This window comes from Sinocyclocheilus rhinocerous, unplaced genomic scaffold, assembly GCF_001515625.1.
Source record: "Sinocyclocheilus rhinocerous isolate Xijiao unplaced genomic scaffold, SAMN03320098_v1.1 scaffold206, whole genome shotgun sequence".
Taxonomy (NCBI): Eukaryota; Metazoa; Chordata; class Actinopteri; order Cypriniformes; family Cyprinidae; genus Sinocyclocheilus; species Sinocyclocheilus rhinocerous.
The window spans coordinates 233,019-245,680 of NW_015647488.1; the positions used below are offsets into that span (position 1 = coordinate 233,019).

At 35.9% G+C, this 12,662-nt stretch overlaps 1 protein-coding gene across 3 annotated transcripts in view; it reads left to right on the forward strand.

Annotated features, from left to right (window-relative positions):
- Positions 1 to 12,662, forward strand: part of LOC107709265 (basic leucine zipper and W2 domain-containing protein 2-like) — a 17,845-nt gene that overhangs the window by 2,901 nt on the left and 2,282 nt on the right. The window contains exons 1-9 of one of the 3 annotated variants that reach the window (XM_016513708.1): positions 483 to 665; positions 799 to 869; positions 2,192 to 2,368; positions 8,360 to 8,463; positions 9,022 to 9,087; positions 9,212 to 9,347; positions 9,520 to 9,629; positions 11,771 to 11,941; positions 12,106 to 12,252. In XM_016513708.1, coding sequence (XP_016369194.1) covers positions 806 to 869; positions 2,192 to 2,368; positions 8,360 to 8,463; positions 9,022 to 9,087; positions 9,212 to 9,347; positions 9,520 to 9,629; positions 11,771 to 11,941; positions 12,106 to 12,252 — 975 coding nt within the window. In that variant the 5' untranslated portion in view covers positions 483 to 665; positions 799 to 805. Of the gene's footprint in view, positions 1 to 482; positions 666 to 798; positions 870 to 2,191; positions 2,369 to 8,359; positions 8,464 to 9,021; positions 9,088 to 9,211; positions 9,348 to 9,519; positions 9,630 to 11,770; positions 11,942 to 12,105; positions 12,253 to 12,662 lie in introns of those variants that run through there. The other 2 variants (XM_016513706.1, XM_016513705.1) reach the window with 2 other exon arrangements.

Consider the following 12,662-nt stretch of genomic DNA (forward strand, 5'->3'; position numbering starts at 1 on the left):
TATTATATTATATTATATTATATTATATTATATTATACCGTTGTAACTCATGTTTCTATCACAAATCATTCTCACAATTCTGACCTGTGAACTGCAACATAAAGGAATATAGTACATGAAGTATCTTTTTTTTCTTTTTTTTTGGTTTTGCTGGTTATGCAGAGCTCATAACAGCTGCCTTTATTCACCCCATTTTTTTTTTGTGTAGATTCTTGTCATAAGATTACACAATCTTAACCTTCACTCTGTCACTCTGAGCGTCAGTATGTTGTTGAGGCAGCTGATGGAAAATGATGACTTTGTTTGTGTATGTTTGCACGTGTGTATAATTTGTGAGTCTGCTTGTATACACACACACACACACATGCAGAGGGCTGTAAACTGTGATCAGACATGTCCTTGCTGTAATACGACACGTGTCCCAGACCTGGGTGACTGAAGTTTACACTGTCGGGGATGAGCCCCTCTATATTTAGCACAGGGCAGCGAAAGGCTTGCCGGAGCACTGGTTTTCTGCTGGAGCACTCGCTGCGTGCTGAAGAGGACCTCTCAGCTGATGAGCTTTTAGATCGCGAGCTTTTTTTTTTCCTCCCTAGTACAGTGCGCTATTATAAACGAGGTGTGTGAGAGGAGGGTGTAGTGTTGGGTAAAGCACAGATTACTGGGTCAGGAGTTGTTTCATTGTTTTGTCTTGTGGGGCTTTTTTAATAATGGATCTGTCATAGTACACAAAATGGGTCATCTATGTTTTTGTTGCTGATTTGATTATATTTTATGTCTGTTTCTTTGCATGTGAAGGACTTTTATGAATACCGGTAAGCAACAGAAGCCAGTGCTTACAGGCCAGCGGTTTAAGACCAGAAAAAGGGGTGAGTCACTTTTTATCTCGGTATTACACATTCTACCTCATAAAAACTAAAAACTAATTGTGGGCTTTAGAAAGGCTCTTCTTTAAATTACATAGACCTTCTTTAACACTCTTATTTTACTTAATTGTTTGTACTCCAGGTCAAATACGAGTGACGTGATTGATTACTACAAAAAAAATATATTTTAACTAATGAAAACAAACAAAAATGTGTATTGACATATATGGAAAGTGTACAATGATTTTTTATTTTTTTATTTGTTCACATATAGAAATATGCTCGCACCTTAGATGTGCACACATGTTGCAGACACTCTCTCAGCAATGCAGTGGCAAGGGTCTCAGTTCATGTTCCATTAATAGCTTGTTTGTGTGCTACTGTGTACTTTATGTCCTACACAATACTGGTAGCAGTGCAGACTCTCTGCTGTTCTGATCTTTTATCTTAGTTCTTCAGTCTCAGAGCCACAGAAGTGAACAAATAGCCTACTGCAATAGCTGCAGCATTAGCTCCAGAAACAGAAAGTTTAGGGGCTGTTCACACAGAAAGCATTTTTCCATTCCACTGCGCTATACTTTTACATTGTTTCTTTATGTAAACGTGCTAGATGAACATTGTTACAAATGTAACACGCGTCTTGCACATGACACAGCGTTCTAAAAACACAGCGCTCAAATTAAAAGAAGTTAAAACTTTTTAAAAAGTTTCAAGTTCTTGTTTTTGTTTTTTTTCCCAGTAGTGTATTTTTAAACAATGTTGGTCAATTTTTAGATTTTAAAATAAAAATGAAAAAAAAAGATACACACTTAAGTATTGTACATATGCTGTACAGTATCTACCATACAGTTCTAAATTCAATCTTCCGTGTAGGTGTATGATGCAGGTGAAAGGTGAACACCGTTAGACATTACGGACAGCTTAGGAACGTTACTTAATAGCTTTTGACTGTAACAAATGTGGGGGTGTTTTCAACAGGGCATTAGAATTATGCTTCACTGGCTTGTGTGGTAGGTGTGACTGGCTCTTCAAATGTGAGATCTCACAGGAAGACACTCAACATGCTCTTTAGTGTGTGCTATAATCAGAATTCCTAGCCAGCAGCGAGGCGAGGGAACTCATTTACATAATGGTAGGTATTAGTGCGGCTTGCATATTTCTGTGTGCGTTATCAAGTGTTCTACACAGATGGCTACAAATCAAGGATCAACTCTAAATCATTTAAAGCATTATATTCTACATCATAAGTGGCTAATGTGAATCCTGAATCTCTGCTGCCAGTAACGTTGACTAAGAGTCTTTCTTGTTTGTTTTTTTTCTCTCAGATGAAAAGGAGAAGTTTGAGCCTACGGTTTTCCGAGACACTATTGTTCAAGGCCTCAACGAAGCAGGTGGTGATCTTGATGCTGTAGCCAAGTTTCTGGATGTCACTGGGTCAAGACTAGACTACCGCCGCTATGCCGACACCCTGTTTGACGTCCTCATGGCTGGGAGCATGCTTGGTGAGAAGGTCCAAAACTTTGTGCATAATTTGGAATATTGTTTTAATATGGCATAGTTATTGTTTTGTAGGGTTGTGACTGCTGATACCTCATTACATATACTTTCTCATGATTTTAAGTATGCTATTCAATTTTTTCGTATTTCAGAAATGCAGATAATAATCTCCCAAAATTGTTTGTCGTGATTAAGTTGCAATGAGATATTAATTTAAAAAAAAAAAAATCGAGAATTTTTTTTTTCTTCTTAGCTTCAAATAATGCTAAAGAACTGTTTTTTTTTGTTTTGTTTTTTCAGTCTGGTCCAGTTAATGTTCTTTTGAGCATTTAAAGTCTGCATGAAATGAAATTTCACCCTGTCCATTTTCTAAAGGCATGTTAATGACCTTATTATAAACTATTCATCCATGTGCATGTTTGATTTGAATTTTTTTTTTTAAGTCTCGATCTTCTGGTGAAATGACAAATCCCTGTCCTACATTTTGCTTAAATTATCCATTTAATTCGGATGTACATCACAATACAGCAGTCTTGTAGTACTTGAGACTAGACAAGACCAGACTCAAGTCTGAGTTCAAGACCATATTTTCAGGAGCATTTGGACTTGGCTTAGACTCAGACTCAAATGAGCTGGTCATAGAAAATGTGGTTTTGGACTTGGAAGATTTTGAGTCCAGCCTTGTCTGATACTGAGTACTACAATACAGCAATACAGAAGAACAGATTTATTACTATTTTCATTATATCACAACTTTAAACTTAAGTTCTTATAAATGGCCCATAAAACTTAAAATCCCATTGAATTACACCTATTAAACTGAGTCCTTGTTTGGAAGCTCATTACTCCGCATTCAGATCCTGAGAATATGCTAGCTCAGGGTTCCTCAAATCTTGCCCTGGAGGGCAAATGCGCTGCAGAGTTTAGCTCCAACCCTGATCAAACTCACCTACCTATGATTATCTAATGATCCTGAAGACATTGATTAGCATGCTCAGGTGGGTTTGATTAGGGTTAGAGCTAAACTCTGCAGGAAAGTGGATCTCGTGGGCCAGATTTGAGGATCCCTGTGCTAGCTTGTTGTCCTGTATGAAGCATACTGTACATAATGTATGTATTCTTTTCTGTTTCCTTTTTTTAAATGCACATTTGCATTGTGAGAGCATTTTTTAAGAATCATTTGTCGTAAGGCAAAATGGCACTTATAGTGTGACATGAATCACTGACAGAACTTTTGGGTGACAGTCTTGTAGATGTATATCTTACAGTTTGACATAAAATACTGTTGCTGCCTAATCTTTTATCCAAGATGTCACTGGGGTCATACTGTACAATCTGACAAGCAACATTCGTAAAGGACAGAAAATCACTCGGTGGACCCTTGGAGGATGTATAGCCATCCTTTGTGCCGTTAGCTCACGCAGACCCTTTAGCAGATTAACAGAATGAGAGGTCATTAGCTCACTCCCCTGTGACAGCAGGCTGTTGCTCCAATACTTGCAGCACATCTCTGGATCAAAGTGTTTATTGCACTACCTCCAGGCCATCAACTTACAAATCCCATTGATGGTTAAAGATAAGGACAGCAGGGAATAAACAACACGTTTTTAGCCTGTCTTAGTTGTCTCCTAGGAGCTGTCACAGTCTTTAGATCTTTTGCACATAAGCAGGCTGAGAGAGTGAGTGGGCGGCTTCACTGTGGGACAGAAGCAGAGTGTTGAATTTGGTTGGAGCAGATATGGGAAGCCAGTGTAGAGAACGGCATATTTGCAGTTGAATATGCATTTTGTGCGTTTCGAATGATATATGTGTAAAGAGATGTAAAGCACATATGCTGGCAAATCAGACGGCACATGATTAGATTTAATTGAGTACTGAGCCATGTTACTCACATAATGTTACATAATATAGTGCATTCAAACCAATATACTATGGAAATATGATCATCCCCTTGCAAGGGACTCTTGCTGTTCAAAAATGAATGCGTTAAAAATTATAAAAAAAAAATACAAGTTGTGCAGATGAAAATTAGCCTCTGGATAATCCCAATACAATGCATTAAATGGAAACATTTATGTTAAAAATTGAAGTCCCTTTCAAAATGTTTCAAATAACTGCTGTTGACTTAAATTACATTCATCAAAGAATCCTGAAACAATGTATCACGGTTTACACAAAAATATTAAGCAGCACATCAATATTATCGATGTTTTCAACATTGATAATAATAATAAGAATAATGTGTCTTGAGCAGCAAATCAGCATATCAGAATGATTTCTGAAGGATCATGTGACACTGAAGACTGGAGTAATGATGCTGAAAATTCAGCTTTGCATCACAGGAATAAATTAAATTTTAAAATATGTTCAAAAAGAAAACCGTTTGTAATAATTGTAAAAATTTTATTCATATTTCAAAATATTACTGTTTTACTGTAAGCATAAGAAACTTGTTTAAAAAGTGCATTAAGGTGACCTAGGTGCAGTTTTTCTTTACTCCTACTGATCATTAGCTTGTACGTTTACAATCTTCCTCTCACACACTACAATTTTTGTTCAGTCTTTGTGGAATGAGTTCAGTTTCAAGCACTGGTAGAGATGTCTCTAGGATGGGACTGTCTCTGTCAATCCAGTTAGAGCTAACAGGCTTACTCTGGCTCTATATAAAGCCCAAATAGCTGTGAGAGCACACGAGAGAGGAAGAAGAACAGCCTGGTCAAACATCCAGTCAGCAGTCAGATTACTCCAGCTATGGTATAGAGCCCTGATGAGCAGAAGACTGCCGTTAACTCTGTTAAAATAGAGATTAAGTCCAAATCCTTTGTTAAGCATCACTGAACTTCCTTAAAGTGACCTTTGCCCTTATTAGTACTTAACAAAGATTGATTTCCCTGAGCTCTGTGAAAATAGTGGGATCTATTACACGCATGTGATGAAAGTACTAATTTAAAGTTAACATGAAATGAAAATTGACTCGGTTTACTTTCTTAATCCATATTTTTGGTTTTATAATAAACAATTTATTTGTGAACAGTATTCATTCATTTTTCTGCGTAATTTTCATCGAAATAATTTGTTAATGTCTTTAAATCTGCATTTTTTTCCCAAACAAACACTCCCTTCAAAACACCATCTGACCATTTTTTTATTATTTTTTTTTTTTTACATGAATCATGATTAGAAACAATAGGTGTGAAAAGGCATTGCTACCTAGCTGACCATTTGTATTTATTTATAAATATTGTAATATTATAATTTTGGTAAATATAAATATTGTTGAAAACTTTTTTTAAAGGGGTCCTATTATGCTTTTTCACTTTTTGAATTTTAGTCAGTGTGTAGTGTGTATGTTTGGGCATAAAAAAGATCTACAATGTTACAAATCTCAAAGTCCACTCCAAAGGGAGATATTTCGTTTTAAAAAAAATCCCTTTTCAAGAACTACAACGAAATTTATATATATATATATATATACACGTATAAATTTTTTTTTAAATTATTGAATATCCTGTCAATTCAGAAATGTCACATTAAGCAAGTAAAATATTTGAAAATATTTTTGCATAGTAATTTGGTGAAAATATGCCATCATATAAAAGACTAACAGAAGAAAAACTTCTGACAACCTGGAAAAAGAAAAAAACATTGTTGTACTTTGATTTCATTTAAATATTTTGAATAGTCATTTTTGCCTGAAAAATGCAGAGCCCCTAATGGAACATGTGGTGGGAAAAAAATGAGATGGGTGGAAAAGTTATGTTTCTTTTGTGTTCACTTGCAAAACTTGTGCCCTGAGAAACTTTGTATTTGCAAGAGAGAATGCAAAACTTTTGCGAGCAAATACAGAGTTTCTCAGGGTGCGCAATATTTTCACTTGAGAATACAAACATTTTGCAGGGGAACACAAAGTTTCTTGGGAGAACCTAAAAGTTTTGCAAGCAGATGCAAAATTGCTGATGGAAATAATAAGAGGTGGAAAGAAAAATATTTCAGTGCTTTTGCATTTATTCGCAAACCTTTTGCATCCCCCTGAAAACATTGCGTTAGCAAGTTTCTCTGGAGAATGTTTTGTGAACGAACACAGAACTGGAAATAATATGAGGAGGGAGGCAAAACTATATTTCAGAACACAAAGGTTTGCGAATGCAAAAGGATTAGAATTTTTCTTCCATTCTTATATTTTTCCCATCATCATGTCTTCTTAGGTGCTCTGTAGAAAAGCCAGTTTAGTGTTTTTTAAAATGGTAAGATGGGAAGTATTACATTGACCAATCAATGGATCAGTGGCTCAACACTGTAATCCGGAGCAAATCTCTCAAGGGGGCCTGAAGTTAAAGCTGCAGTCCGTAACTTTTTTTTTTGGTTAAAAATGATCCGAAATCAATATTTGAGCAAGTACATAACCAGCCAGTGTTCAAAACTATCGCCTTACTTTAACCCGATTCACAGCGGTTAACTTATAATAATGTTTTCTAATTTGAGTGGTACGGGTAGGTTTTCGCGGGAAATTCGAGCATGGCACTGCGTCATTACGTCACGTCTGTAAACATAAAGAAGTTGTCCCGGCTACTAGGCTATCGCATGTGAGGATCCTGCAGGTGGCCGATCGTTTATAGCCTTTTCTCACAGCAGCTGGAATAATTAAATGTATCATTTTGATGGCGGATTGTAATCCATAAAGGATTATGTGTTTATGAAACACATGTGAATGAAATTAAATTATATTCCAGTTATAAATGTGCTTCTGATTACAGATAGCCTGGGATTACAAAGATTTGTATTTGAAAGAAAACCAGTTCGAAGGGAGCATAATTTGCTTTTTGGGTTAAAAGAATTTCTTAATATGAAATTCGAGGAGTATGACAATTAGATTAATCTAATCTAATTGACTGTGCAGAAATTGAAATCTACACGCTAATACACACTATACTCATAGTCACCAATGCTGATGTTGTTAACAATTAGATTAGACTGTGCAGAAATTGAAATCTACACGCTAATACACACTATACTCATAGTCACCAATGCTGATGTTGTTAACATTAATCATTTGAGAATAAAGTATAACAATAATAATAATTTGAACGGTTTGATGTGATATGAGCTAACCGATCTTTAGATTTAATCACCATTGGTAGCGAGATTTATGGTAATGCTTTTTTCCTCAGTTGGTCAGAACAAACGTGGCAGACTTGTTACTTACTTGTTCAGATGACAATATGCAGACTTGTTACTTTTTCAGATGACAATATCCGGTGAAAATTCTTATTTGGGTCATATTCCAAGACGTGCTAGAATCTGTGATTGCGAAGTACAGTAAATATCCACACCTGTGTGGTGACTGACTGCCACACACACATACTCTTCAGAACATTAGAGTCATTCGCGCTGGAGCCGCGCCGACTCACAACCCATGCAAGCTAGATAATTCCGCACACAGCTGCAATTCCAGGTTTTCAAACCGAGATGGCGACAAGGAGGCAAAACTTACAGAGTGCAGATTTAACTGTGTATGGTATTAACCCGGGTCCCGGACACCTGTGGATTACTCTGAGGCATTGCATTGTTATGTGTGCAGAGCACATTGAGTAACCATGACCTATTTTGTGTTGGAAGCAATGCTGTAATTCAATTTCTTTCCTTATTTGATTAAATGGTTTCGAAATGCATCCACTCTGTAGTACAGAGGCTAATGCTTTTTGAACTTGACCTGCACTACTTCACTTCTCTTATACATGAAGCTGTACAGCATAATACTGTAATAATGCATTATACATAAATAAAACTAAACATTGCAAACATAGCATATGATACATATGGAATGATGTATTCTGGTATAATTGTTGTGTTGTTGCATAGCTGGTCGCTGTGACGTCTGTCTCTATCATAGCTGTGCAGTAGGCAGTGACATTTTCTCAGTAGAGGTTAACAATGACAGCACTGTGCTCTCAAAGGATTTACATCATTAACCTGTAACCTCACTTTCCCTCTCTCAGCTCCCGGGGGAACGCGCATTGACGATGGGGACAAGACCAAGGTGACGGAGCACTGTATGTTCAAGACGGAGGAAAACCACACTGCTGTCCGCAGCTATGCTCAGGTGAACACCCCACTTCACCCAGTTCAATGAGATACTATTTTCCATTGTTGTATATGAAAAATGAGCAGCCGATACCAAGGTGGGGGAATCCTGTTTAAAAATTGCATTAGATGTACTTAGTCCTCAAATCCTCTGGGTGGAACCAGTATGCCACTCATACGGTGTCATTTTGAAATAATCCCTTGGATTACAGTGTCTCTCCATCACCAGCTACTGTGAGTTTAAGTGTTCTTGTGTCCAGGGTTTTGTTTTTGTCATATCTTGAGGAATCAAATTTGATTTGAATTTGGTTTTAGATGAGCTTGATTTATAAGGCTATAATTAGGGGTCTAAAAATATAATAATAATAATAATAATAATAATAATAATAATAATAATAATAATTATTAACATTTTGTATTTTATTTTATATTATATAATATATTGTAATTTTATTATTTTTTTAATTTCTTCATTATTATTATTATTATTGTTGTCATATCATACAAAAATGTATCATATGACCCCTTTAAAAACACCTTGATGCTGTGACTCATCGATGATTATGTCTATATACAGGTGTTCAATAAACTTATCAGAAGGTACAAATATCTGGAGAAGGCCTTTGAGGAGGAAATCAAAAAGGTAACTAATATGCATATCATGTTGCTGCTATTCCTGCTATTATCAGTAACGTGTTTTACTGTGGAAGGGTTTCAACATAGGTTGATATACTGTATGTTCTGATCGATATGTCTTCTTCCTGCAGCTTCTTCTCTTCCTGAAGGCCTTCACTGAGTCTGAGCAGACCAAACTAGCCATGCTAACAGGCATCCTGTTGGCCAACGGCACACTGCTGCCACCTATCCTCACCAGCCTTTTCAGCGATAACCTTGTCAAAGAAGGTTTGTGCTTTATGTCTTCTTCCTCTCGAAGGAGAGAGAAAAAATATATATATTAAATGAATTATTTACTTGAGAGATTTTTTTTTTTTTTTGCATTGGCAGTGAATTCTTCATTTGACTATTTTAGATATTTATTAAAGAATGTGCTGTTTTCCCCACTGTCTGCTTGTAGGAATATCAGCTTCTTTTGCGGTGAAGATGTTTAAAGCTTGGATAGCAGAGAAGGATGCCAATGCGGTGACATCTGCCCTTAGAAAAGCCAACCTGGATAAGAAACTCTTGGTATGATTGTTGATGCTCATCTGTTGTGCTACAGTCTAGATCAATTTTGATACTGAATTCATTAACGGCACACTGCTGCCACCTATCCTCACCAGCCTCTTCAGCGATAGCCTTGTCAAAGAAGGTTTGTGCCTTATGTCTTCTTTTTGAAGAGAATAGGGGGAAAAAACAAATGAATAAAAATTCATTAGAGTATGTGCTTTTTTCCCACTATCTGCTTTGTAGGAATATCAGCTTCTTTTGCAGTGAAGATGTTTAAAGCTTGGATAGCAGAGAAGGATGCCAATGCAGTGACATCTGCCCTTAGAAAAGCCAACCTGGATAAGAAACTCTTGGTATGATTGTTGATGCTCATCTGTTGTGCTACAGTCTAGATCAATTTTGATACTGAATTCATTAACCTCTGAAAATTATGAGGAGATAATGAACCATTTTGCAGATTAATTCAGTTTCCATGGAGATGTTCATTACATGGCAGATGTGCACCCCTAAACTCACTCATGACCTTGATGCGCACAGTGCGACAAAATCATGCAGATTCTGTAAAAAAAAAAAAAAAAGGTTTTGATATTCAATCACAGGTTATAGATAGTAGCAAAGTGTTTGGACACAATCACAATTATGATGCCACATCTAAATTCATAAGGTTTTCTGAAATGACCTGTATTTATGAACTAAATCAAAAGTTCAGAATTTTGGGGGGGTGAGAAGATTTTTTTATGTATTTGAAAGAAGTCTATTATGCTTAACAAGGCATTTATTTGATTTTAAAAATGCAGTAATATTGTGAAATAAAATTACAATTTACAATTTCATTTCAATTGTAATATATATTTTAAAATGTAATTTATTCCAGTGAAGGCAAAGCTGAATTTTCAGCATCATTACTCCAGTCTTCAGTGTCACATGATCCTTCAGAAATCATTCAGATATGCTGATCTGCTGCTCAGGAAACATTTCTCATTATTATCAATGTTTAAAACATTAATTTTTAATGAATAGAAAAATCAAAAGAACAGCATTTATTTAAAATACAAAATCGTTTGTAACAAAATATCTTATTGGCCCCAAACCTTTGAACTTTTTTTTTTGGCTTAATATATATATATGCACAAATTATGTTAATATTTATAATATCTTATAATATCTTCATGCCTTATAGTGGTATTTAGCAGATTAGAGCTGGATGAAAAAAATCAAGCCGTTAAGATTTGCGATGTATAAATAAAGTATATATATAAAGCTGTGCGATAATATAATTTTAAATTTTTGGATGATATAACAAGTAATTGAGATTTTAGTTATTAACTCGTTATGGTGATATTGAGAACCTGTGAGGTTCTTTTGTTATATAAAGAAGTATTTCTACTACTGCATTTCTGTTGACAATAAAATTGTTTATTTTGAAAGGATTATATTTTCAAGTTTCTGCTACTGGAGTGTAATATTTGCAGCTGATTGGTCCATGATTATGTAGGCAGCCTCAAGCCATTGCAGCTTAACACATCACAACATATCATGTGCTTCCAGTGTAGATCTGTGTAAGAGAGAGACAGTGATGCTGGAGTGATAATGATTATTTATTTTAAAATGTAATTTATTCCAGTGAAGGCAAAGCTGAATTTTCAGCATCATTACTCCAGTCTTCAGTGTCACATGATCCTTCAGAAATCATTCAGATATGCTGATCTGCTGCTCAGGAAACATTTCTCATTATTATCAATGTTTAAAACATTAATTTTTAATGAATAGAAAAATCAAAAGAACAGCATTTATTTAAAATACAAAATCGTTTGTAACAAAATATCTTATTGGCCCCAAACCTTTGAACTTTTTTTTTTGGCTTAAACAAATACTTGGGTGGATCTTGAATGCTCAAGATTTTGTGCTGATGCTTAAAGGTGAAGTGCGTAATTTCTGTTCCACTAGCGTCACCAAACATAATTGTAAAATCAAGGATGATTCAAACATTTTCTCAATCATGTCCCTCATCTTCCATCAAAATCAATCTGAGAAATTAGTATTTTAAGTATTTAAAAATCGGACTATTGACACACTTTACCTTCTTAATCTTAAAGGTTAAAGGTTCTTCCGAGTTCCTCCTGTAGTTAATCTAATTGTGTAATCTGCTCTGACTTCAGGAACTCTTTCCTGCCAATAAGCAGAATGTGGAGCACTTCTCAACGTACTTCACTGAGGCAGGACTGAAAGAGCTGTCAGACTTCCTGCGCACGCAGCAGTCTCTGGGCACACGCAAGGAACTTCAGAAAGAGCTTCAGGAGCGCCTGTCACAGCAGTGTCCCATCAGAGAGGTGAATCATCCACACGTTAAATATTATAGATTAGTGCTTATCGACTGCTTTTGCTTCAAGACACAGATTTTATAATGGTCATTATGGACTGACACTGTACCAAAATCATTTATTGTACAAAAAGTCCTTAAAATGTTCCATATGCTCTGATGTGAATTGTTTAGATTGTGGTGTATGTGAAAGAGGAGATGAAGAAGAATGATCTTCAGGAGCATGCTGTGATTGGCTTACTGTGGAGCTGCCTCATGAATGCTGTTGAATGGAATAAGAAAGAGGAGCTGGTCACCGAACAGGCCCTCAAACACCTGAAGGCACAGTATCAACACCTAGACTTTATAATGTCACATTGATATCAATATCACACTCTACAAGTGTGATATTGCGTTTATACAACAGTTTGACAGCACAAGTGTGTAATTATAAGAAAAACAACGGAGTGTCTTTAAAAACCCTCTTTTGTGCGGAACTACTACTTTCCGCAACGGATTCAAAGCTCAGTTTGACAGTTTAACAGCTGAGCAATAATGTGAGAAATACGGCAAGAGGAGTGATACAAATTGCGAAAGTGTGTTCCTGTAGCGATACCAGCACAATATCTCACGCTTCTCAACCAATCAGATTTGAGAACCAGAGCGAACTGTAATCACAGCGTGCCGATATACAGCCATACCTCACGTCTATGAACTGTTGTGTGTGTGTATATATATATATATATATATAT